The 23,243-nt window shown below is 44.3% G+C and overlaps 1 protein-coding gene across 6 annotated transcripts in view; it reads left to right on the top strand.

Moving 5' to 3' along the window:
- LOC116329791 (latent-transforming growth factor beta-binding protein 4) overlaps positions 1 to 20,188 on the top strand; it is a 32,105-nt gene extending 11,917 nt beyond the window's left edge. The window contains exons 6-34 of one of the 6 annotated variants that reach the window (XM_039622556.1): positions 33 to 92; positions 1,442 to 1,564; positions 3,866 to 4,042; positions 4,137 to 4,274; positions 4,692 to 4,976; positions 5,476 to 5,640; positions 5,925 to 6,056; positions 6,537 to 6,662; positions 6,922 to 7,035; positions 7,297 to 7,416; positions 8,314 to 8,427; positions 8,518 to 8,637; positions 8,829 to 8,948; positions 9,174 to 9,299; positions 9,418 to 9,543; positions 9,848 to 9,970; positions 10,644 to 10,775; positions 10,936 to 11,061; positions 11,719 to 11,862; positions 12,677 to 12,943; positions 13,049 to 13,120; positions 13,434 to 13,562; positions 13,655 to 13,795; positions 14,040 to 14,192; positions 14,516 to 14,614; positions 14,709 to 14,868; positions 14,942 to 15,210; positions 15,398 to 15,550; positions 15,792 to 20,188. In XM_039622556.1, the coding sequence (XP_039478490.1) occupies positions 33 to 92; positions 1,442 to 1,564; positions 3,866 to 4,042; positions 4,137 to 4,274; positions 4,692 to 4,976; positions 5,476 to 5,640; positions 5,925 to 6,056; positions 6,537 to 6,662; positions 6,922 to 7,035; positions 7,297 to 7,416; positions 8,314 to 8,427; positions 8,518 to 8,637; positions 8,829 to 8,948; positions 9,174 to 9,299; positions 9,418 to 9,543; positions 9,848 to 9,970; positions 10,644 to 10,775; positions 10,936 to 11,061; positions 11,719 to 11,862; positions 12,677 to 12,943; positions 13,049 to 13,120; positions 13,434 to 13,562; positions 13,655 to 13,795; positions 14,040 to 14,192; positions 14,516 to 14,614; positions 14,709 to 14,868; positions 14,942 to 15,210; positions 15,398 to 15,550; positions 15,792 to 15,934 (4,157 nt within the window). In that variant the 3' untranslated portion in view covers positions 15,935 to 20,188. Of the gene's footprint in view, positions 1 to 32; positions 93 to 1,441; positions 1,565 to 3,865; positions 4,043 to 4,136; positions 4,275 to 4,691; positions 4,977 to 5,472; positions 5,641 to 5,924; positions 6,057 to 6,536; positions 6,663 to 6,921; positions 7,036 to 7,296; positions 7,417 to 8,313; positions 8,428 to 8,517; positions 8,638 to 8,828; positions 8,949 to 9,173; positions 9,300 to 9,417; positions 9,544 to 9,847; positions 9,971 to 10,643; positions 10,776 to 10,935; positions 11,062 to 11,718; positions 11,863 to 12,676; positions 12,944 to 13,048; positions 13,121 to 13,433; positions 13,563 to 13,654; positions 13,796 to 14,039; positions 14,193 to 14,515; positions 14,615 to 14,708; positions 14,869 to 14,941; positions 15,211 to 15,397; positions 15,551 to 15,791 lie in introns of all 6 variants that reach the window. The other 5 variants (XM_039622557.1, XM_031751879.2, XM_039622558.1 and 2 more) reach the window with 5 other exon arrangements.
- The last annotated feature ends 3,055 nt before the right edge of the window (positions 20,189 to 23,243 follow it).

Genomic DNA, 23,243 nt, shown 5'->3' with positions numbered 1-23,243 from the left:
TCACCGTGTATTCGGTCATTGATCATTGTTAGGTCAGAGCGATGCCAGCTGTCCAGTTGGGTTTGAGCGAGCCAATGGAACGCAGTGTGTCGGTGAGTTTGGCGGTTGTAATCGTACAGGCGGTGGAAATATTCTGTTCTTTAAACAACAGAGAAACGAAATGATCAATCGGAGAAGGTTCTTTTTTTTCATCTCTTAAATGTGAACTTCTGTTGTTAAATGAAAAACGGATCAGTACCCAGGTCCATCCACTCCTGGTCTGTCATTAAATCACAGCAGAAGAGGCAATGCTGGTAAAATTAATGTTTTCATGGGATTGGCTGACAGCTTCATGTAGTGCCTGAATAATTGTTATGAAAATATTACATAAAGGAATAATTATGCAGATATGCCTTCCTGTTTTCAAAACTTGTACAAAAAATACTCAGAGCAGCCCTGGTCAGTTACAATACTATGCCGATGACACAGCATTATCTTATCATAGGACAAAATCGGACAAACATGTGGTCATTTGCAGATGTGTCATCAAACTACAAATAAATCCAGGAATAACAACACTACTGTGGTTGCTTTTAAAGAATTAATATGTAAAATAATCCTTATTTAATCTATTTTATACTGAGCTTTGTTCATCTCTGCAAAGGGAACTAAAACTTCTTCCACCAACATTTTATCAGAAAGTTTTAGTAGAAAGAAACCAAAAATGCAGTGTTTAATCTGAGCTGTAACAATTAAAAGTTTAACTGGTACATTTTAAACATGTTAACACTTCTAAGTGCCTAATTTAACCTTAGACTGTAGTTCTCGATACAGGCTGATATTAGCATTAATAGCTTCAGTGTGATGATTCTCTGAGAGCTGTTTCAGCCATGGACAGTTACTCTGCCATGGTGGTAAAAAGGTTTGCTGTCCGTACACATATGTCATTAATCTCTTTAGCTCGACACACAGATTTCTTGGAGAAAAAATCATAACTAACTGTCGTAACTGCTTTTAAAGTCAGAAGTTTATAAAAGGTGCCCTGTTTTCCTCTGATTTTGTTCTTATTGGTTTCCTTCATATTCCAGTCTGTGTAGACATTAGTGATAAAAAACATATTTACTGCATGAACAAAAATGACATCGATCAGAATTAACATAAAAATACCACCAAACTGTCATCTACCAAATAAGATCTTCAGCTCTTGACCTTCTGAACTGCTTCCAAAATGAAGAAATCTTCATCCGACTATTTGTTTAAAGTCTCCATGTTTCCTACGACACTGCAATGGATTTCTTTATTTATGACCCGATGACTTATCCATCTGTAAAAAGTTTATCAGTTTTCTGATGAGCCCACTCGGGATCCAGGCGTAAGTAAATAAACGGTGTCTTAGAGGACGTTTGACCTCGGATCGCTTTGAGAGCTGAGAAAAGCCTGAAGTGTTTGTGTGTGTGTGTAGACGTGAATGAGTGCCTGCAGCCGGGGCTGTGTGAGAACGGCATCTGTGTGAACACCAGGGGGAGCTATAGCTGTGTGTGCAGGCTGGGGTTCATCCTCGACGCCTCACATGGGATCTGCATCTGTAAGTAACTCACATTTACATGCACGCTGCCGCCGCCGCCGGCTTGGGAATGAAATGAGGAATGACGCCGACTCCTGTCAGGACTTCCTGAATCCGTCTGAGCTCTCCAAGTTTCTAGACTCCTGGACTTTGGTGGGCTCGTCTCTCTTTTATTAACTTCTCAAAGATTAGCTGCGCAGCGCCATCAGAAAAGCTGAATCTGCTGCACAGCTGGAAATAACTCTAATTTCTACTATACCTATAACACAGTAGGCAGTGAGGATTTGGCTCTCTGCGCCACCTCAACAACTGACTTTCAGCTTTAACTTGAGGGGCTTTTCAAAAACATCACAGCCATTTTTGTCTTAAGGTGTAAAAGGCTGGGCTGGCGAGTGTAATGATGTCACTTAAGATTTTCAATTTGATACCACAGGTGTGTCTACTCACCACCAGTATTTGCAAACCCAGTCTAGGACACACAGACAACCTGCAAACTGAAATTGATCAAATAATATAACACAGGACAAATTATTACTACAGAAAGGCCAAATATGAATGTGTCAGTGTAGTTTATTAGAGAAGCTACACAGTGTTAGCTGATTTTAACTTCAAACAGCCACTTAACAGGTATTAAAGTTACACAGGGCTAATACAGCATTGCTGTATTTTGAAGTTTAAAGATGTTCTAAACACAGTTTTTCTTACAAAGATATGTTGATTTACTCTGAGCTTTCCTGAAAATCTGAAGATGAGATTCCTCGGACTGGGGCTCAGACCTTCAGCAGGAACAATGAGAGGACTTCTGCGTTTTTAAAGGTCAGCTGGTCTCAGTGAAATCTTTGTTCTGCTTAAAGTCGGCACATCTCGTTGTTCTTTGGGGAAAATCAGGGAGAGGTTCAGTGCTCAGATGGTTTTTGTGAAGCCTGACCGGTGCTCTGCTTATTCCGACCGGCATTCAGTGAATCAGAGGAGGAGGAGCTTCAGGATGCTGGTCTATCCGGTAACTGATGACAGCGCTCTAATCAAAGCTTTATTTTTAACAGTGTGTCTGTGTTTGGGTTTGTGTGTTTTTCAATCTCTATCCTTTCCTGGAAATATTTTTTATATCCAAATTATTGTTTTGTCAAATTGAAGGTCTTTTGTTTGACATCCACACGGATTTGGACAAGCAGCAAAGTGGCTGTGCTTTTTCTATTGTTCTACTTCCTGTTTGTGTTTTAACCTGTGCTCACTGGGCTGAGTTATCCCCTCGGAGCAGCTCCCTCCCCAGAATCTAGAGTCTGTTTCCTGTAAAAGAAATAAAGCAGAATAAAAAACAAACCAACACTGAAGCAACTGAAGCTGCAGTTCCTCTGACGTCCAGCAGAGGCAGCAGTGAGTCAGTCCCCATAGACTCCCATGTTGAAGCTTTAGAGCAGAAATAAACACGTTTACAGCCTGATACACAAACTGTTTGATTTTTACAGATAATTTTCTCCTTCATAACAAGAATGTTTGCACAACTCACATGTTTGGATAATGTTGAGGCTTACAGTTTGCATTATTAGGGGCGTGGCCTATTTGACTGGCAGGTGGATGGTGGCATAGGTGTCTGTAGCTGTCTGCTAGCTTCACCTGAACTGGACCTCTGGACTGTGTTTGTGCTGTTGGAGCCTTTTTAATGACATCATGTGACCAATAACGTGGCTGCTGTGAGGTTACTGTAGTAACAGCCTGTCCACGAAGGCGGAGCTCCAGTTTCAATGAGTGAAATTCTTGGATTTTACTTGGATGTTACTGAACACTAACTGGCAGGTATGGATGAAGTTTCCTAGCCTAACTATCTTGGTTAGGAAGGAACGCTTCATGCTCATTTACTCCTTTTGAGGAGTTGCCCCCTGCTGGTCAGTAGAGAGAATGCAGCTTTAAGGCATTTCAGTGTTGGTTTCATTTTTCAGACCCAGAATTTGCGCCCATCTTTAAATCCGAGCGGTGCCAACACTCGTGTCCTCTTTGATAGAAGCCATTATCCAGATGTTTGCATGGGAAGTTACTGAGGTTGAAATCCTCGTGAAACCGCGTCTGCAGGCGGTTAAACTTCCATCTGAATTTAGATCTGTTGACACGGCCTGCTGATGTTCTGTGTCGTCGACGAGCTTCCTGTTCCTGCATCACCTGCCACATCTGTGTTGAGTCTGCCTGTGTCGTTTAACCTGAGCGGGTCGGGGTACAGCATGTACTTGTTCTGCATGCAAGCGCTCTGCTTCAGGTCCCGGCCGAGCTTCGGGTGGTTCATCTGTGTAACGAGTCCCCCTCCTTCCTGTGTGTCCTCCTCTTCCTCAGCCCAGAGTGTCATATCTGAGGAAAAGGGTCAGTGTTACCGGGTCCTGGGTTCAGGTCTGGGTCCGTCCTCCTGCTCCCTGCCTATCCTCAAAAGCATCACCAAGCAGATCTGCTGCTGCAGCCGGGTCGGCAAAGCCTGGGGACCCGACTGCCAGAGGTGTCCGTACTTCGGTTCAGGTAGGTTCAGGAGGATGACGTCACGACTCAGCTTATTTGGTTTCAGGTGAATTTTCAGGTGTGTCCTCTCTCTTCCCTCTGTCTCCTCCTTCAGTGGCCTTTAAGGAGATCTGTCCCGCTGGTCCTGGTTACCAATACTCGCCTTCAACTCTTAAATTCAACCAGAGAGTCAGCGAACTGGAGGGGGGCGGCGGAGCTGTGCTGGTAAACGGCAGCAACAAGGACAACCAAGGTACCTGCTGAGCACACAGCATTCTGCCCACCGGCTGCTCATGCTTCTGTCATGGGAGTGTTGGGTCTGCTCCACCTTAATGATCAATAATAACAATAATAATAATAAATAAGAACCAGTTTCCTTATTAATGATTTTAATAAATGAACACAGCAGCTGCTGACAGATAACTGAGCTCCTCTTAAACTGATCCAGAATCGTATTTAATGCCATCACCGTTACACTGCAGCGTTTACAGCTACATTCTGACTGTTTTAGATGAGCTCTTGTTTTTGGTTGTTTCTAAGTCATGTTTGAAGACGATTTGTTTTTTTAGGATTAAAAAAATCACTGGTTGATTACGATTACACCTGCAGATCGATTTAAATAAAGATAGATGTGTTAGCCAGCGTGATGAGCCTGAGTCCCCCCCTGCAGGTCCTGTTTCTGGGTCCAGGTCTCCACTGAAACCCCCTCCCTCTGGTGGGGTGAGTACTTCGAGTGCCACAGGAGCTGGGACCAGACCCAGCCCTCCCCAGCCTCAACCTCAGCCCCACCCAGGCGCAGGCTTTCCTGCCTCCTCCTCCTCCTCTTCGTCCTCATCCAGGCCTGTGCAGCCTGGCAGTGCTGGCACCTCGGCCACACAGGGCAGAACCCGGCCTTCACAGAGCCGACCTGATTCAACACAACTGAGACCTCAGCCTCCGTCTGCCGGGAGCCAAGGTAGCAAAACAGCGAGGTTTTATTTTCTGAATCATCGATAAACACCAGAAACACAGTTTTACTTCAACTTTACAGACAGTGAGACGGTTTCAGATGTAGAGCAGAATCCTCTTTTGGCACTAAAAAGCTGTTGGGTTATGTTAAAGAAGCCTTTTCACACACGTTTGCACAAACATGAACACAACATGATTTACTACAACCTGCAGCATATAAAAGCATCTAACACTGTGGGGTCTGAGTTGGCTCCGCCTCTGTTTTTTATTATTGCAGTTTTATATTTAATATTAATTTCCCCCATTATTGAATCGAGGCTGAGTGGTTCGTTAAAAACTTACCAGAGCTTTTACTATTAAAAACTGCATGCAGGAAGTCTTTGGCAGCGTTTATGTAAAAACTTTACCTGCTGCACTTTGGTTTGATGAAGATGACTGTGTCCGTCTGAGAGGAAGGAGCTGCTGAAGACGAACCGACCTGTCGTTGTTGTTTCTGCTCTCAGCAGCTGATCGTTTCTCTTCGGTGCATCGGGCCGATCCACCGCCATCCAGAGGGGACTCCCTCCCCGCTCCGGGCCAGCCGCAGAGCCCCGAGCGTGGGTCGAGACCCAGCGAAGACCTCCCTCTGGAAGCCAGACCGCCTGTGAGCCCGACGCCCCCCAGAGTTCAGAGTGAGTACTGGACGGAGAGGACCGGCGTCTCGGAAGGACGTTCTTCATCTGTTCTGTCCTTTGAAAAGAAAAAAGTTCATTCAGATCAAAGCAGAATCAGTTTGATAAAACTGTCTTACTCTGTGCAGAATGAAAGATTTTGTGTCCCTTAAAGTCGTCAAAGATGTGTTTATGTGAATGATCTGATGTGTAAGAGCGCTGACCTGAGGTCAGCTGCAGACGCTCGGTGATGATTAGAACGCCACAGAGGCGACGAACCTTTAACCGTTTCTGTGTGCGTGCAGCAGTACGAGGCGTGTGTGAGAGCAGGCCGGGTGTGTGTGGCCGCGGCCGCTGTGTGGATCAGCCAGGTGGGAAACACACCTGTGTGTGCGATCTGGGCTTCCAGCTCAGCTCGCAGCGCACACACTGCCAAGGTGAGATATGAACGTGTGAATCCTTCAGTCCTGTTTTAATATTTCAGCTGATAACGTTTCATCAGACTGAGAGTTTGTAACAATAAGATTCGTATATATCTCACAGTCGATCAATCGCATCTGTGTTTCAACCATAAAAGCAATGATTGTTATTACATATCAAGACGAATAAAGATGAACTTATTGAAAGTCATCATATTCTATCACATCATATTTATTATATAAAAAATTTCTGGATTATTTTTTAATTTGCAGTTTAACACTAATTTTCATTTTACAAATAAACAAATGCAACATGATTTGAATAGATTTCTTTTATTTTACATTCAATATTTTCCTTATTTTCTTTTCTGTGGATAGTTTCCAAACGTGTTTTGTGTATATGTACACACAGAAACTGAATGTTGTATTTGTTCAGTTGTTTTTTAATATTTTTATAATGATAATTGTGTGTGTGTGTGTGTGTGTGTGTGTGTGTAGATGTGAACGAGTGTCTGCAGTCTCCAGCTGTGTGTTCGGTGGGAGAGTGTGTGAACAGCATTGGAAGCTACAGATGTGCGTGTCCATCTGGATACAGAAGCAACAGCCAGCAGACCAGTTGCCAAGGTGACGGCCACTTCCTGTCTTTTTGAAACGTTGCGTTTGTTTTCCTGCCCAGTGACAGCCGTGAGACGCTTCAGCACGTCTGCACAGTTTGGACCTTTTATGATCATAACATAAACACGAGTTGTGTAACCACATTACAGGAAAATATGACTAAAAAACATGATGACAGAAAATAAAACTCTGGAACCTTTTTATTGAAATGTTGGAAAAATTGGCATAAATCAGAACATGTTTAGTAAAGGTTTGTTTGGCTCCTCAGACATCGACGAGTGCCAGCAGAATCCCTGCGTTAACGGTCGCTGTGACAACACGGCGGGCAGCTACAGGTGCATCTGTCGGCTTGGTTACAGGCTCGTTGGCAACACCTGCACAGGTAAAGGGCCGTGATGCCTCAGCTTAATTCATTTCTGGTTTAGAGACGATTTCCAGACAGCCTCACATGGTTCTGCATTCTCACGTTAAATGTGTGCAGACTGCTCTAAACACTCAGTTTACAGGAGTTTTTTCAACTTTTGGGTTTGTATGATGTCATAGAGAGTCAAACAGCCAATCAGAAGACACCTGGCCTTAATCATCTGTCTAAAACTGACTGAAAAATCTGCTATAAATGACATCAGTGATGTGTGTGTGTCAGACGTGGATGAGTGTGCCGACCCTCTGCAGTGTCCGGGTCAGGAGTGTGTGAACACTCCGGGCTCGTTCCGCTGTGTTTCCTGCCCGCCGGGACACGGACTGCTCAACAACGTCTGCAGAGGTAAACAAATATGTTATAATATATTAATAATTATTTTTTAATTTAAATAATTCAATAAAAACATCTAGTTGAATTTTTTCATTATAAAATACAATTTTACAATTAGCAGTATAGCTGAAAAATATCAGGAAAGAATTCTTAGTAAACTCTATAAAAACGTCTCTCAGCTGCTGTTTCATTCAGACGCTGTCGTCACAATCTGCCGTCCAACTATTATGTTTATAAACTATTATAAAGTCTTTAAGCATTAATATTCATATATTCCCAAACTGAATAGATATTGGTAAATATGTTACTTATATTTGTGAAAATGACAAGATTTCTGTAAATATATTCATATAAAAGTTATATCAGGAAAATGTGAAAAGATAAATATAAAATAAAATATAACTTTAAAAAAGTATCTGTAAAATAATAGTGCATCAGAATATATTTGTTTTGTGTGATAGATGCTGCTGAGCTCTAATAAAAATAAAAAGTATTTGAAAATGTTTGTAACTATTGAAAATTATGAAGGTATCCCCAAAATTTTAAAACAATACTAACATGCAATAAAGAAGGTAGAGCGGTCGCCCCATGATCAGAAGGTCGGGGGTTCAAATCCACCGAACGGCTACCCTGAGGTGCCCCTGAGCGAGGTACACACTGCTCCCCGGGCGCTGGGTGAATGGGTTAAATGCAGGACTACAAAATTTCCCACGTGTGGGACTAAAAGGAGTTTAAAAAACAGTAAATTTGAACCTTGTTTCTCTCTGTTTATAATCGTTTTGTTCTTTTTTTATTAAAAAATGGATCCTGAGCTGTCAGCGACTGAAAAACCAAAACGCTTTCCTTCCTCCTGAAACTCGCTGACGTTCCCGTTTGTTTACGTTTCCCTCTTTCCCGCTGTGTCTTCAGACGTCAACGAGTGTCGTCAGAATCCCTGCTCCAACGGCCGCTGTGAAAACACGCCAGGGAGCTACCGCTGTGTCTGTCACCATGGTTACAAGCTCCAGAACAACACCTGCACAGGTACACATCACAGATAGTTAGTGATGTAAATGTTAGAGTGACATCATACGAACAAACTGTGTGTGTGTGTTTGTGTGTGTGTGTGTTCAGATGTGGATGAGTGTGCAGAGCCATCTCAGTGTCCCGGGCAGATGTGTGTGAACTCTGTGGGCTCGTACAGATGTGTGTCCTGCAGAGCAGGATTCAGACTGACCGACAGACAGTGCACAGGTACACACACTCACACACCCTCAGCCTAACCTAACTGTAACCCTGACACTAAAACCACATTTAGATTCTTAAAAGTCTCTTCAAACTCGTGGGCACTTTGTCCCTGTAAGGGCTGTTGGTCCCCACAAGTATAGGGTCCTGTCCTCACAAAGATGTCTAATCACACACACACACACACACTCTGTGTGCAGATATAAACGAGTGTGAGGACGGCGACTCCTGTCCCGGTCAGCGGTGTGTGAACACTGAAGGCTCCTACAGGTGTGTGGACTGTCGGCAGGGATACCACAGCGTGGATGGAGTGTGTACAGGTACACACACACACACACACACACACACACACACACACACACACACACACACAGGAGCTGATCCTGTTTAGAAAGCAACATCACGTTTAGACTCATCACCGTTTCATCATCCGTCCATCCTCAGCTCGCAGTGGCAGAAGGCGGAGCCTCTGAGCAAATCAGTTTTCATAGAAACCAAAGGAAATGAAAGGCCAATCAATGATGATGTCACTCTCTGTGCTGCAGACATAGACGAGTGTGCGAGCGGCAGGGCGTGTGAGGCAGAGCGGGTCTGTGTGAATACCGTCGGCTCATTCAGGTGCGACTGTGCCCCCGGGTATCGAACCTCCGGCCTGGGAAGGCAGTGTAGAGGTGAGGTCGCTCTCTGCTAGTTAAATATAACTTTACCAGATGTGGGTGGTGATGAGGCGCCCTCGTACAGAACGGTGTGTTAAACGGATCATTTTAATGTGTGTGTGTGTGTCCTCAGACATTAACGAGTGTTTGGAAGGAGATTTCTGTTTCTCCAGAGGAGAGTGTGTGAACACGCCTGGATCCTACACGTGTGTGTGCTCGCAGGGATTCACGCTGAGTGAGAACCGGACGGCCTGCCTCGGTGAGTCCCGCCGATCAAACGGGGAACGCTTCTTTGGGTTTGTGTGCACGTCCGTATTCAGACATTTAAGTATTTCATTTAATACCACAGCATCCTCATGACCGTCTCAGGAAAGCAGGACTGATGTCGGAGCTGTTGTGCTGGATTTATTACAGTCAGGTCCAAAAATGTTTTGCACCTGTGCAGTCAGCGCCGGCCTGCAGAGCCCACTGACATCACTGCATGCTGCGTGAGATGCTCTGCAGGCCTTCGGCTGCTGCCTGTTTGTGGCTCTTCAATTCTGTCTTCTTGTGTCTTTGTGCAGACGTGGACGAGTGTGTGAAGGCGGGGGTGTGTTCGGACGGTCGCTGTGTGAACACCGAAGGCTCGTTCCAGTGCGAATGTCAAATTGGCTTCACCACCAACCCCGAGGGGACTGCCTGCCTTGGTACATGCACGCACGCACACACACACACACACACACACACACACACACACACACATATGTAGTTTAAGACATGTTTGTGCCAATCTCAGTTTACATGGATTCCTAAAACAGTGACTTTGAACTCAGTATGAGGGTTCCACCTTTAAGTAAGTGTGACACCTTCAGCCCAGGTTAAGTAGGCCTGACCTGTAAAGGAGGTCGTGAACCTGCAGCCTGTGTGTCCATCTCCTCATGGCTGCCAGCACCATCCAAAAAATTGACCAACAGATAAACTGAGAAGGGATTCAGACAAAATGGTAAAAAAATGAATCGTGACAAATAGAAGAAGAATATTAAAACAAGTTCTTTGATTTCCTGTGAGCCAAAGAAAGAAGTTAAAATAGGGCCGATGTATTCAAAGCCTTCATGGGTTTCCATGATGTGCATCGTGTAGTGGTTCAAAGCTCTTCTCCATACAGTCTCTGTAATCTGACCAGCAGTGGTCTTATAAACGTACACCGAGCTGCACATACTTACTCATATATATGTTAACTGGACCCAGTACTGGACCCTGAGGTACTCCATAGGAAGTGTTGGCCTCATGTGAATCAAAGTTTCTATTACTGATGTTTAAGGGCAATCCAAAGCTGTGAACCTTGACGTCTAACGACCTCTGTCTGTCTGTCTCTTTCAGATGTTGATGAATGCGTCTTGTCCGGTGGTTCCATTTGCGGGTCACAGCGATGTGAGAACACCATTGGTTCCTACAGCTGCCTCACTAACTGTGAGCCAGGCTACAAGGTGAACCACGCTGGGATCTGTGAAGGTGAGTCTGAGCACATGTTACCGATGCTTCAGCATCTACCTAGAACAAACGGTGGAGGCAGCTGGACGAGGGAGGCCTCATCTCTGCTTAGACCAGACGAGTCGTAGAAAACGGATGGACGGATGGACTTGACTTCCTTCTCGTTTCCTCTTTCAATCAGATATTAATGAATGTGCCAACACGACAGTGTGCGGCGCCAACGCCTACTGTCAGAATCTGTTTGGAACTTACCGCTGTGTTTGTGACCAAGGGTTCACCTCCAGCGCCGATGGAAAGACCTGTGTGGGTACGTGTTAGAGCACAAGTGTGAGGATTCATGGCTTTTGGGTCCTTGGGTCTAAAAAATACAAAAAGACATTTTAACACTTTGGATCCTACAAATGTTTTTTTCAGCATCTCAATGTTTGACCCTCTAAAGCCTAACCTGTCGCTAGGATCAGACGGGTGGTTTTTTTTCAACATCTGTAACTCCTGAACCATTTGCTCAACTAAAAGAATTCCAACGGTTCCTGAAAGCAGCGACTCTGCACTTTTCAATGATATTAAGGTCATTACGGTGATCCCAGGCACGGAGTCACAGCAGCCCCGCAAAGACGGGCATTTTATCGGGCATTTGGCTTCTTTTTACTGAGTTTCATTATTGTTTGTTTTTGCTGTTAACTCTGTTGTTTTGTGTTATTTCCCAAAATTTGGACGTGTGCCTGAGATTATTGTAATGACTCTAACACCACTGAAAAAGCACAGAGTTGATGCTTTCAGGAACCGTTGGAATTTTTCAATTGCACCAATGATTAAAGATTTACGGTAATCTGACGTAACAGTTTGACCTAAAACTGACGGGAGCGCGGGCGTTCTTTTAACGGATTAATCTGCAAAACAATCTAAAAAAGGTTTATGTGAAAGAAATGAAATTACTTGATGCGTTTGTGTATGTGTCTTTCAGATGTGGATGAGTGTGTGTCTCTGCCGGGTGTGTGTGGCTCAGCTCGTTGTGAGAACGTCGAGGGGTCCTTCATGTGTGAATGTGACCAGGCAGGTCAAAGCTACGACACGGCGGCTAGACAGTGCGTCCACGCTGCAGCTCTAGGTAAACACATACAGGGCGATATGAGACTACATGGCTGCTGTGTAGCTGCTGCTGCTCACGCAAGCCACTTTGCAACCCAACTTCATCCCAGCCCCATGCTGTTAATAAGATTTTCATGTCTGTTGTTGCTGTGGGGGCCTCTTCCATTGCTGCAGATGGAATAACGATCCTTGGACTTTCTTTTTCCCAACTGCCAACCTCTAACTCCAAAAGCTGCAATTCCTCTAATAGCCACTTGAGGTTGTAGTGAGCCAGTCTCCCTGTTAAAACATCCGGCTTTAAAACAGAAATAAACAAAATTGACCCTTGCTTAACAACAGTATGAGAGGAGAATGATTTTTAGAACTGACCTGACTAATTTTATTAAGGCTTAAAGTTGGCCTTGTTTGACTGACAGGTGGATGGTGACACAGGCGGCTGTAGCTGCTAGCTGTCTGCTAGGCTTCACCTCAGCTAGCTAGCATGCCTGAACTGAAACGCTCCTCTGTGTTTGTGCTGTTTGAGCTTTGAGCAATTATTGGATCAATAAAAAGGCTGCTGTGAGGTTATTGTACTAAAGAGGTCTGAGCTCTGGTTCTGCTGAGTGAAATTCTTGGATCTGTGTCCTGGAGCATGCTAACCAAGCTTGATAGCATTAGCTGATATCTTGGGTCACTTCTGGCTACAGGAAAAACTGTATTTTGAAATAACCAGTGTAAGTTATGATGGTCGCCAAAGATGACCTCGCAGTGCAGAACAAAAACTAAAACATGCCAAACACCCAAACCCGTTAAGTAGATGCTAATTAAACTTTCATATTCTCATTTTTCTTCAGAAACAGACTCAGTCCGTGCCCGCCAATCCTCTACCACCACCACCTCCTCCTCCTCTTTTCTCGCCAGTGTGGTGGAGCTGTCTCCGATGCTGCTGCCCCTTCCTCAGGCTCACCCTGGCGAGCTGAGGGAGTGTTATTACAACCTGGCAGAGCGGGGAACCTGCAGCCTGCTGGCCACCAACACCACCCAGCAGGAGTGCTGCTGCACACTGGGGCAAGGCTGGGGGCTGGGCTGCCAGTACCACCCCTGCCCTACAGCATACACAGGTGGGAAAGCTTGTGTTTATAGTGAATGCAGGCCACCTATCAACCTATCAGGACGTCAGAGCTGCGCTTTGGTTCATTTTCTGATAAAGTCTTTCTGTGTTGCAGCTGAGTTTCTAACTCTGTGTCCCAGTGGGAATGGATATGTTACAGAAGGACCAGGAGCCTTCAGCTACAGAGGTACAAACACAGACAGACCTCTTTAACCCTGACCCCACTGCATTTCACTTCCTGACTGATGATGTTACTGGGTCACAGAACGTCCAGTTGGCACAGATACCGTTTCCAGATGTTTTCAGATATTTGCTGTGTTTTCAGAAAGCTGGGAATTAGTAACCCAGAAGGTATAAGAGTGTTTTTAAAACCCTCAGACTCAGAAAGTCTGGACTTTAAAAAACAGGATCAGTAACAATCCGTATGTCACAACGCTGCAGGGAGGTACAGCGGACATGTCTTTGAGACACGTGTCCTTTTTTTGTGCCTCTGTTGCCAGATGTGGATGAGTGTAAGCGTTTCCATCCAGAGGTGTGTAAGAATGGCGTGTGTGTCAACAACATCCCGGGATACAGCTGCTACTGCTCCAGCGGATACGTTTACAACAGCACGCTGCTGGAGTGTGTTGGTAGGCCGAACCGAAGCTCAGCAGCTTAATTTGCTCAAACTGATTTGCATTTCTGTGTCAATAAAGTTTTTTTCCCTCCTTGTTTGTGTCAGATCACGATGAGTGTGAAGAGGAGAGCTGTGTGGGAGGGATTTGTGTGAACACAGTAGGTTCGTATTACTGCAGCTGTCAGCCTCCTCTGGTCCTCGACGACACCCAACGAAACTGTGTCAACTCCTCCGACCTCAATGAGGGTAAACCTGAGCTTCCTGCTTCTATTTCTCCTCCCTAGAAATAATAGAAATATCCTTTATTGTCCATCATCAGGGAAACTCAGGTGTTCCAGCAGCACAGTTACAGGCAGAGCATGGAGCATGCAGACTCACACAAAAGTCAAGAAACTAAGCTAAGCTATATGAATAGCAATATGCATAACTTCCTGCCATCAGTTTTGCTTTGATTTCTCTGCTCTGGTGTTGACTTCTTCATGCTCTCCAGATGAGAACCTGTCCCTATGCTGGCAGCACGTGACGGCAGGCCTGATGTGTCAGAGCGCTCTGCTGGGAGCTCAGGTCACCTTCACAGACTGCTGCTGTCTGTACGGGCAGGGCTGGGGGATGAGCTGCGCTCTCTGTCCTGCCACCGACACAGGTAAACAAAAGAACCACTGGAAACTGTAAAAACATCTGATGTCTCCTCAGGAAGGCAGTTAGGAAGACGTTGAGAGGTTTTATTGTTTTTATACCTCCAGAAATCAACAAAAGCTCCAAAGCCGTGTGTTTTCAGTGTTGTAGATTTTGAAGCCATTACCCCGACGCTGTGACATTTACAGAAGATTTTGAAGTTGTTAAACTGGAATTTGAATTGGGAAGTCTTCCTGTTTGTCCTGCTGTCAGCGTCTGTGGAAGATGAATTTCAATGTAGAGGTCACAGCTGTAGTTTAAACATCTTAACTGGCCCTCGTCTCCCCACAGCGGAGTATGCCAGTATGTGCAGTTCGTTCCCTCCTACACCTCTTTTCCCGGCGACTTATCCGGACTCAGAAACGGAAGCAGGTCGAAGACGAGGGAGTGGTACAGAAAACTGTTCACATTTCTCTGTTTTATTTTGAGTTTTAATCTAAAGCCGAGTTTAATTTGACTTTCTCGTTCCTCCTCATGAACTCAGCTTCTCCAAACCTGCCTCCTTATGGACTCGACTACTTCCCTGAGATTCCCAGCAGAGACTACGGTCACTCTGACTATGACGATTACTCTCCAGCAGAGGGCAGCAGGTCAGGCTTCAGAGGGAGCCTGCCAGATGAAACGTATCGTAGGCCTGAGTACAGGTGAGACCAAACTCATGGCTGTCTCTGTTCTAATAATGATCAGGTTACGTTAACAGATGTTTGTGTGTCACAGCACTGGATACTACTCCGAGGGAGACTACGGGCCTCCTGACAGCTCCCAGTCCAGACCGCCTCCCTTCCGCATTCCTCCAGACCCACGAGCTGACATTGGGTTTGGAGTCCAGCCCGACAGTCCTCCTCTCAGCCTGGCACCGCTGCCTGGAGGTCGCTACGAGGAGACAGAGGAGGAAGCGGAGGACAGGGCGTGGAGGCCGGGGCCGCCCTTCCCTCCTTTCACCGACAGGAGCGGAGGAGGAGGAGTACCGAGGAGGCTGTATGAGAGTGAGTCCAGAAACAAAACTTTGATTTAAAATGCAAAGAAAAGTATAAAAACGTGCGAACATAAAGCGCTGCTTCAGTGCTGAGGCCAAAGGTCGAGGTGGACCGGGTCAGGCCAGGTGAGCAGCAGGTGAACTACTTGAAACTACCAACACGGTGAAGCCTGGTTTCTCCTTCTCTCATCTCTCAGGGCGTTACGAGTCGTACGCCAGCCTGAGCACAGCTGAGGATTGTGGGATACTGCATGGCTGTGAGAACGGCAGGTGCATTCGTGTTGCAGAGGGTTACACCTGCGACTGTTACCAAGGATACGAGCTAGACATGACCACTATGACCTGCATAGGTAAGGCTGCAGAGAAGAGCACAGATCGCTATGAGACAGCAAAGAAGAAGATAAACTGTTAAAGCCTCACTCACAGACGCCCAGAGACCCGAATTACATCTCCCCCCTAGCAACCAGCAGTTGCCAGGCAGTCGTCCTTCGCTGTGTGACCAGGGCTTGATAAATCATGCTTATATGTTGGATTCCCTTAAAAGTACTGAATTACTGATTGTGTGTGTGTGTGTGTGTGGTGTGTTTGCAGATGTAAATGAGTGTGAGGACAGCGTCAGGCTTGAGTTCCCGTGCGTGAACGCTCGCTGCGTGAACACCGACGGCTCGTACCGCTGCGTCTGCAGGAGAGGATACGTCATGTCTCGCAGAACGAACCACTGCGTGGCTGCTTAGAGGGGACTGCGCTGGACTGGGATCCAGTAGGCCAGTGCGCAGACTGGACTTGATGGGCAGACTGGCTCAGGCTTTATTATTCTCCAGATTAGACAAACTAGACTTGACCAGGCGAGAATAGACTGGACACCAAAAGACTCTAGATTGCACTAAACTGGGCAAAGCTAGACTGGGTTAGCCTGAACAACACAGGGCGAGATCTGATTAGAGAGCAACTCATCGTCCTGGTTTTGCCTGAACACACTTCACTAATGCCTCCACAATCCAGACCTAAATACACCCTCCATTTGTTCACCTCACCTGTGTTGCAGGTGGATTGTGTTTGTTTTTCCTTAACTGGGCAGGTAGGAATCAGACATGTGGTAGTTTGGTTGGACCTGAGTGGTGATAAAAGCAACGATAAATCAGTGTGTCTGTTAGTAAGAGCCCAGTGTGGTTGCTGTAAAACACCTAGTTGCCTCAAATTGTGTGTAATTCAGTCAGAGTTCATACATAAACATAAACCTGAGCAGATCAACATGGCATCATCTCAAAGCCCCGTAGGAAGCCAGGATTATACTTGGATTTCAGGTTTAGGGAACAAAAGGTTTAGCCTAAAAGGGACCCATCATTATTATTATTGTTATTATTATTATTACTTTTATCTACATTTTTATTCCTGGACTCCATCAGAGTAGCTTTACATGACACACAGTGGCACATTAATCTTCCTCTAATCGACACGAGCCAATTATGTTTCTGTCTCTTTAAGGCCCCCCTCCCTAAAAGCCCACATTCTTCTGATTGGCCAGCTTCTGGAAGCCTGTTGGGGAGCAGCTCCCAGTGATTCTGGCTTGTACTTCCTTTATTCTGTTAGCGGACTCACTGTCGAAGCTTTTGTTTCCCTCTGTATTTGAAACTCTAACTTGTCACAGGAAACAGAATTCGTCTCCTTTAATGTTCAAATGTTTGTAGCTGATTTATGAATGGGTGGTGCAGCCCACTCCACAGTCCTCTAAAGAGTGTGGGAGTTGAATGTTCCAATCAGACTAAAGAGTTGATTAAAGTTAACGACTCGTACCTCCTTGAAGCATCGTGCCCAGTCTGACCCAGTCTAGCCCTGTTTGACCCCGTTTCATTTAAAGCACTACACAAGGAACCAAGCTGCACCCAAAGCTCACCAATACGGTCACTGGTCACTTTATTAGGTACACCTCTGCAGTAACAGGTTGGACGCCCTTTTTCCTGTTTTAATTCTTCATGTCTCAACATTCCTGTAAGATTTTGGTCCATATTGACCTGACATCATCATGACATCATCCCAAAGCTGCTGCAGATTTGTCATGTCCAAGATGGGTTGGACATGGTCAGCAACAACACTTAGGTAGGCTGTGGGGTTTAAACGATGCCACCACACCAGCAGCTTCAGAGGTGCTCTTCTGTATACACGGCTCTGTAACAAGCAGCTGTTTGAGTTATTGTTGCCTTCATATCATCCTCCCCTGACCTCAACAAGTCATTTTCTCCCAGAGAACTGCTGCTCACTGGATATTTCCTCTTTTTCAGACCGTTCCCTGTAAACACAGAGATGGTTGGTGGGAAAATCCCAGTTACAGCAGTTTCTGAAACACTCAGACCAACAACAACACAGCACCCGTGTTACCCATTCTGATGCACAGTTTGAACTTTAGCAGGTCGCCTCGACCACATCTTTGCACACTGGGTTAAGCCGTGTGATTGGCTGATAAGACATTTGAGCTAACGAGCAGTTAAACAGGTGTACCTAATAAAGTGAGAGATGAATGTAGGTTTTCCATGACACACTGTCAGGATGTGGTCATCCTGTAGGTGAAGAAATGCTTTATGTATGTTTGCTTTGTTTAACCAGCAGATTTGTGAAGCTCAGATAAGTCTTTACAGACGTAATCATCAGCTTTATTTATACAGCTAGCTCTGGTGTGTTACAGTAAAAGAAATTAAAGTAGAACGATGTGTTCAATGAAACTGAGATTAAAAAGGAGTAAATGTATTTAACATATGCATTCATAAAATGACCAGCCTCAGTTCTTAGCTTATTAGCATGAGCCTAAATGTGTTAATGTATTTGTATGGGCAAAGTTAAAGCTAGTACACTCACTATGTGCTACAGTCAAAGCTAGCGTAAGCTAAAGTTATGCTAATTAAAGACTTTAAATGTTAGCTATCAACCACTAGCTAATATTTTCTCCCAAAAGTTATTGCAATATTTAAATTAATATTCAACACACCTAATAAGCTTACTAATGAGCTATTAGCTTGAAAAATGTTAATACACGTGTGCACATTAGCTATTAGCACACTACCGAATGAAGAAGCAGGGAGTTTTAGTGTGACGCACTGTTCTACTTCAAAATAATTTTCTGTGTAGTCGCAAAAATACTGACGCAACAGTTTTAGAAGACTGCAGTTAATTCTTTTAATTGAATATTTGTTTATTTTCTGGCTATGTTTGCTAGCTAGTGATCTGTTAGCTGCAGGATAATAGGGTAGTTTTTTTCTCTACTAGATATTGTTTATTGAAATACCATGGCAACGGGTTCACAGTCCCCTAGTTTGTGCCTTTTAATTGGTGATTTATATTTTATGGTAACATGTATTAACTTTTGATATGTTAGACGAGATCGAAAAAAACTAACTTCGAACAGAAATTATTTTTTGTACTGAAAGTTGTTTATTTACCAAAGTACTAACATACTGAGTCAGAATTCCCAGAGTTTGTTTACTATAATTATCAAAGTAAATATTCTGTCAGCCTTTTAGCAGCGAGTGGACTGTTAACTGTTAGCTCAAGAGCTAATTTATAAGCTAAGCTTCCCAACAGTTTCACAAATGATATTCTTTTGAAATTCACATATGTACAAAATGTCACAGAAAATCTCCTTTGTGAACAGACATTCCTAACTTTAAATATTAGGACAGCTATATGTTGTTCTTTAGTACGGAAGAGGAATAGGGCCACTGTTTTTAAAAAAAAAAAAAAAAAGGGCACGTCTTTCTTTTTCTTTTCTAGTATTCTGAGAAAAAAGAATTCTAACTTTTTCGTGAGAATAATCTTTAAAAACTTTAATTTCTTTAACTTTATTCTCTTTAATCACTTTAATTCTGAGATTAAGTCAGAATTCTGACAAAAAAATTTGTTTTTTCTCAGTTTTTCCTCAGAATTCTAGAAAAGAAAGAAACAGGACGTGCCCATTTTTTTTCCCAGTGTCCCTAATCCTCTTCCGTACATTTCAGACTGTGCATTAAAATATTGGCTTTAATCTGAGCAGGTTTATATCACTGTAAAAATATCTGCTATCTTTTTCTAACTTTTAGATATCAGTGATCATCTGATTCACAGTCTGATTCTATTTATTTGTCTTCATGTCATCAAATCTCAGGTGCGGCTCCGAACATGTCACATCTGATCGACACAAATTTTGGGGTTTTTTTGTGACAGTGTGATTTTCAAATACATTTATTTGAATTGGAATTATGTTTCGATAACCTAGAAAGTGATGTTTACAGGCATGTGAAACATTATAGCTTAACCAAACCGTGTCTTTATAAAAAATGTATTTCTGTGTAAAAATAATAGAAAAGTAGAAACGGTGGTTTCGTGTGATGTTCTGCCTCTAGCCTCAAGTTAAAACCTGCCTGCTAATACAGAGTCTCACTAAACTTAACGCACATTAATATCAGCAGATACATTTCAAATTGCCGAGAACTGCTGAGAATGCGGCCAGACTTTAGGTTGAACCTGTTTGTGGGAATTTTAAGTTTAAACTAACGTTTGTAAAGTCAGATGACTTTTTGAAATACTAGCTGTTTTGCTGAATTACTGACATGTCTGTATTTTTGTGTTTTCCAGAACATGAATAGAAACTTTATGCAGTTTCCACTCCTGAATATACTGGAAGCTGTGCTCACTCATATTGTGTATATAATAATTCACCTGCTCACTGAATAATCTTTATTTTGACCATAATATTTCTGGCCTGTAAGAGAACGTGTTGTGTTTTATTAACCTCTCGATGAAGTTAACGTGTTGAAGCGTAGCATGATGAACTTCCTGTTTCCTGTCTCCAAGTATACCATGCACTGTTCCACGTTTATGCTCACGTGGCACGTTTTGTACATTTTGGTCTCTGATGTTTGTTCAATTGTTAACTTTGCTAATGATTCACACTTTTATCACTGTTTTATGACATGAAATGAAAATATATTTGCACATGTTTATTAAAACCTGCGTCCGTGGTTTTTGGTTCCCTTCTTTATAATCTATAGGACAGGAAGAGCAGCTGGGAGCAAAGGTAAGGCCCGAGTCGTGCAGTCAGCGAGCCCCTGACCGGCCACTGCGGAGAAATAAGCATTTTACACTGGCTGTGTTTTTGCACTCATAAACACTGCAGTATGTTAGCGGGTCACAAACACACAAGAGAGGAAAGGAAATGCGTACTGTGAGCTGTATGTGAGGCTGGACATGAAGCAAGAAGAAACTTCTGTCAGCTGACTAGTCAGAGATGGACGGGATGTGCAGCAGGTTAGCATGATTAGTGTCAGGCAGAGAGGATGTTGGAGCATGAGGAGATACTGATACTGATTTAGAGGGCTTTTCTGAACTTTAGACAGAGAACTCCAGCTTAACGGGGGGATTCCAGCTCAAATTTCCAACCCAGGATTTCCAACTTCCAACTTTATGGAGCGCATGTAACTTCCTGCTTCTGACCTGGCTGCACACTGGAAGCTGTTTGAACATCTTCAGTTGTCAGCCTCGCTTTGCACACAAACACATGTCAAACAGTGTGTGTGTATTTGATGTACTCTCGGTCATCTATAAGGAGAATTACGTCTTGTTTTAAATTTAATGATATTCTTGTAGACTGAACTCTGACAGGTTGTTAATAAGAGGAGCAGAACCAGCAGCAGTCACTGCTCTGACTGGTCTGCTGCTGGTATCAGTCTCCTCCTCGGCGTTACGTCCTGAGCTCTTTGTTTACACTGTCCACTGATGGAAAGCTGCATTAGCATGTTGCTAACAGTTAACCGTTGTTGCGGAGTCACCTCAGGTGATGCTCGCGTGCTGGCCGGCTTTAATCCTCCACCTGGCTCCATAACCTTAATGCCTGCACTGTGTGTGTAGATCCAGGCCTGTAAGCCACTTTGTATTATAGGCCAATCTGTCCACACACACACTCTCACCCACAGGCAGCATTAATGGAATTACAGAGGTCCACCCAGTACGAGGCTGAACCCGTGAGCCAGCGGAATATCAGCTTTCAGCCGCAGATCCTCCAGCGCCGGTTACACACCACAGCAGATATCCTGGTTCAGCACACACAGCCTCCACCCTGCAGTTAAAAGAAAGTGAAGAATAAAACCTTTAACTTCTTTAATTCGAGGTTCAACGTAAATAATTTAACACAATATTACAGATTTTACAGAAAATCAACGCAGAAGCATCAAGACCACAAAAATCAGAGAAACACAGAAAATCACACACACGTCCACCTGCAGCTCCAACGCCATCCTGTAGACGGTATAAAAGATGGACATCATCGCCATGATGTCACCTGCTTGTTTCTGAACGAGGTTTGAAAGCCTGGGTTGAGAGCTCCTGTACTCTGACCAATGAAACAGTTGCTGTGTGGACAACTGACCAACAGCCCGTCCAGGAAGTCTGAGCTCGAGTTTTCTGAGTCTCTGGGATTTTATCTGGATCTTACTTTGGCTCAGTCAGTGTGGCTCCTTCAGTCTGTGGTTTATGATAAAACAGGTTAGGGCAGTCGTTCCCAAAGTGGGGGGCGCAGTGGCTCTGAATAAAAAAACAGAATGCTTGGACACTGCTAGCATAATGGACAGGTTTTTGAGGGGGGCTCCCACAAAAACACAAAGCAGAGGATGAAGCATATCTTGCCTTTGGCTTCACCTGCACAACGGTGGTGCTAAGTAGGGGTGGGTTTCAATAATCGATTTTCTGGTTGATTCATTAAAACCTGAATGATTTTTAAATATAAATGTATTTTGACAGAATCTCAGGTTAAAGCTCACAAAATTATTTCAACAACCACCAAACAGCTGAAACAGTAAATGAGAAGCACAAAGATGTAACCACAGAGCGTGGATCGAAGGCCCACAGACACGCCCTGGAGGCCTCGGGGCTGAAAGTCGACCGCAGCTCACAGATTCTGAAGCTGCAGGTTTCGTCACTCTGACCAAAACTGACTGAACCAGCAGCAAAAGAAGATCAAACTACGCTTCACGTTTGATAAACATGCTCATTAACTCCCTCTGACTTTGGCTGCTTTACTTCCTGCACAGCTCTCTCTCTCAGTGCACTCAGAGACCAGTTTACCATCAAACCTCTGTTTTCTGCATTATTCTCTGCTGCTGTTAACAAATGATAGCCGTGCAGTAACTCAGTGCTGTCGGCCTCTGACAGCAAAGCCTCATTTCTGCTCTTCAAACTGAACAAATGGAAACTTTTACAAATGATTGTTCAGCTGTGTCTGTAATCAAACCTCTGTAACTTTGCTCTGCTTCACTCAGCAGCATCAGGTAATGTTCACATGTTGAAAGATTTTCTTGTAAAACAAAAGGGGGACCTATCAAAAAAAAGTTTGGGAACCACTATTTTCGGGCGAGAGAGTGTCGCTGTGACAACCACACTTTGCTGGAAGGAGCTGGTCGGTCACGTGGAGAAGTTCAGGGCTGCAGGTTGAACGAAGCTGCTCCACGTTTCCTTGAAGACACCTTTACCTGCTCACATTTAACCAAAATAAGAGTGTAAGAGGATCGAGGCAGAAGCACTGCTGTGACTGACAGTGTGCAGAAACATGAAGGCTCACGTTAATAAACGAGGCCTGCTGATGGATGCAGTCCTGGAGGCCTGCAGGGTCTGACACGAGGTTGACCCAGATCTGATGGAGGTGTGTGGGTCAGCTGATGCCGCAGGCTTCACTGACAGACCTCAGATTAGCTCTCTGCACTCCGGGATGATTCACGGCTGCGCGTAAAATGCAGACTTCCCGCCTTCGAACAGGCGCTGATGGCAGAAATAAGACGGCATGAAACAGTGGTTTACCCCACGGAGCCCGCTGTCAGACTGTCTGACGCTGGGTTTAACAAATAACTGCTCAAAGTTTTAAAAACGTGTTTGGCGCCATCGTCTGTAAGCGTGACGTCATGTGGTTGGTTGGCTGGCAAAGCATATGCAAAAATTATGAAAAGCATGTGATGACTAAGGCCTTCCATTATGGTGTTTGTCATCACATGAATTTGGAATAAACAAAAAACAAAAAACTTGTTATTT

The sequence above is a fragment of the Oreochromis aureus genome, linkage group 14 (genome assembly GCF_013358895.1).
Source record: "Oreochromis aureus strain Israel breed Guangdong linkage group 14, ZZ_aureus, whole genome shotgun sequence".
Taxonomy (NCBI): Eukaryota; Metazoa; Chordata; class Actinopteri; order Cichliformes; family Cichlidae; genus Oreochromis; species Oreochromis aureus.
The sequence above is the reverse complement of the archived record's forward strand: the minus strand, read 5'-3'. Positions and strand labels throughout refer to the sequence as shown.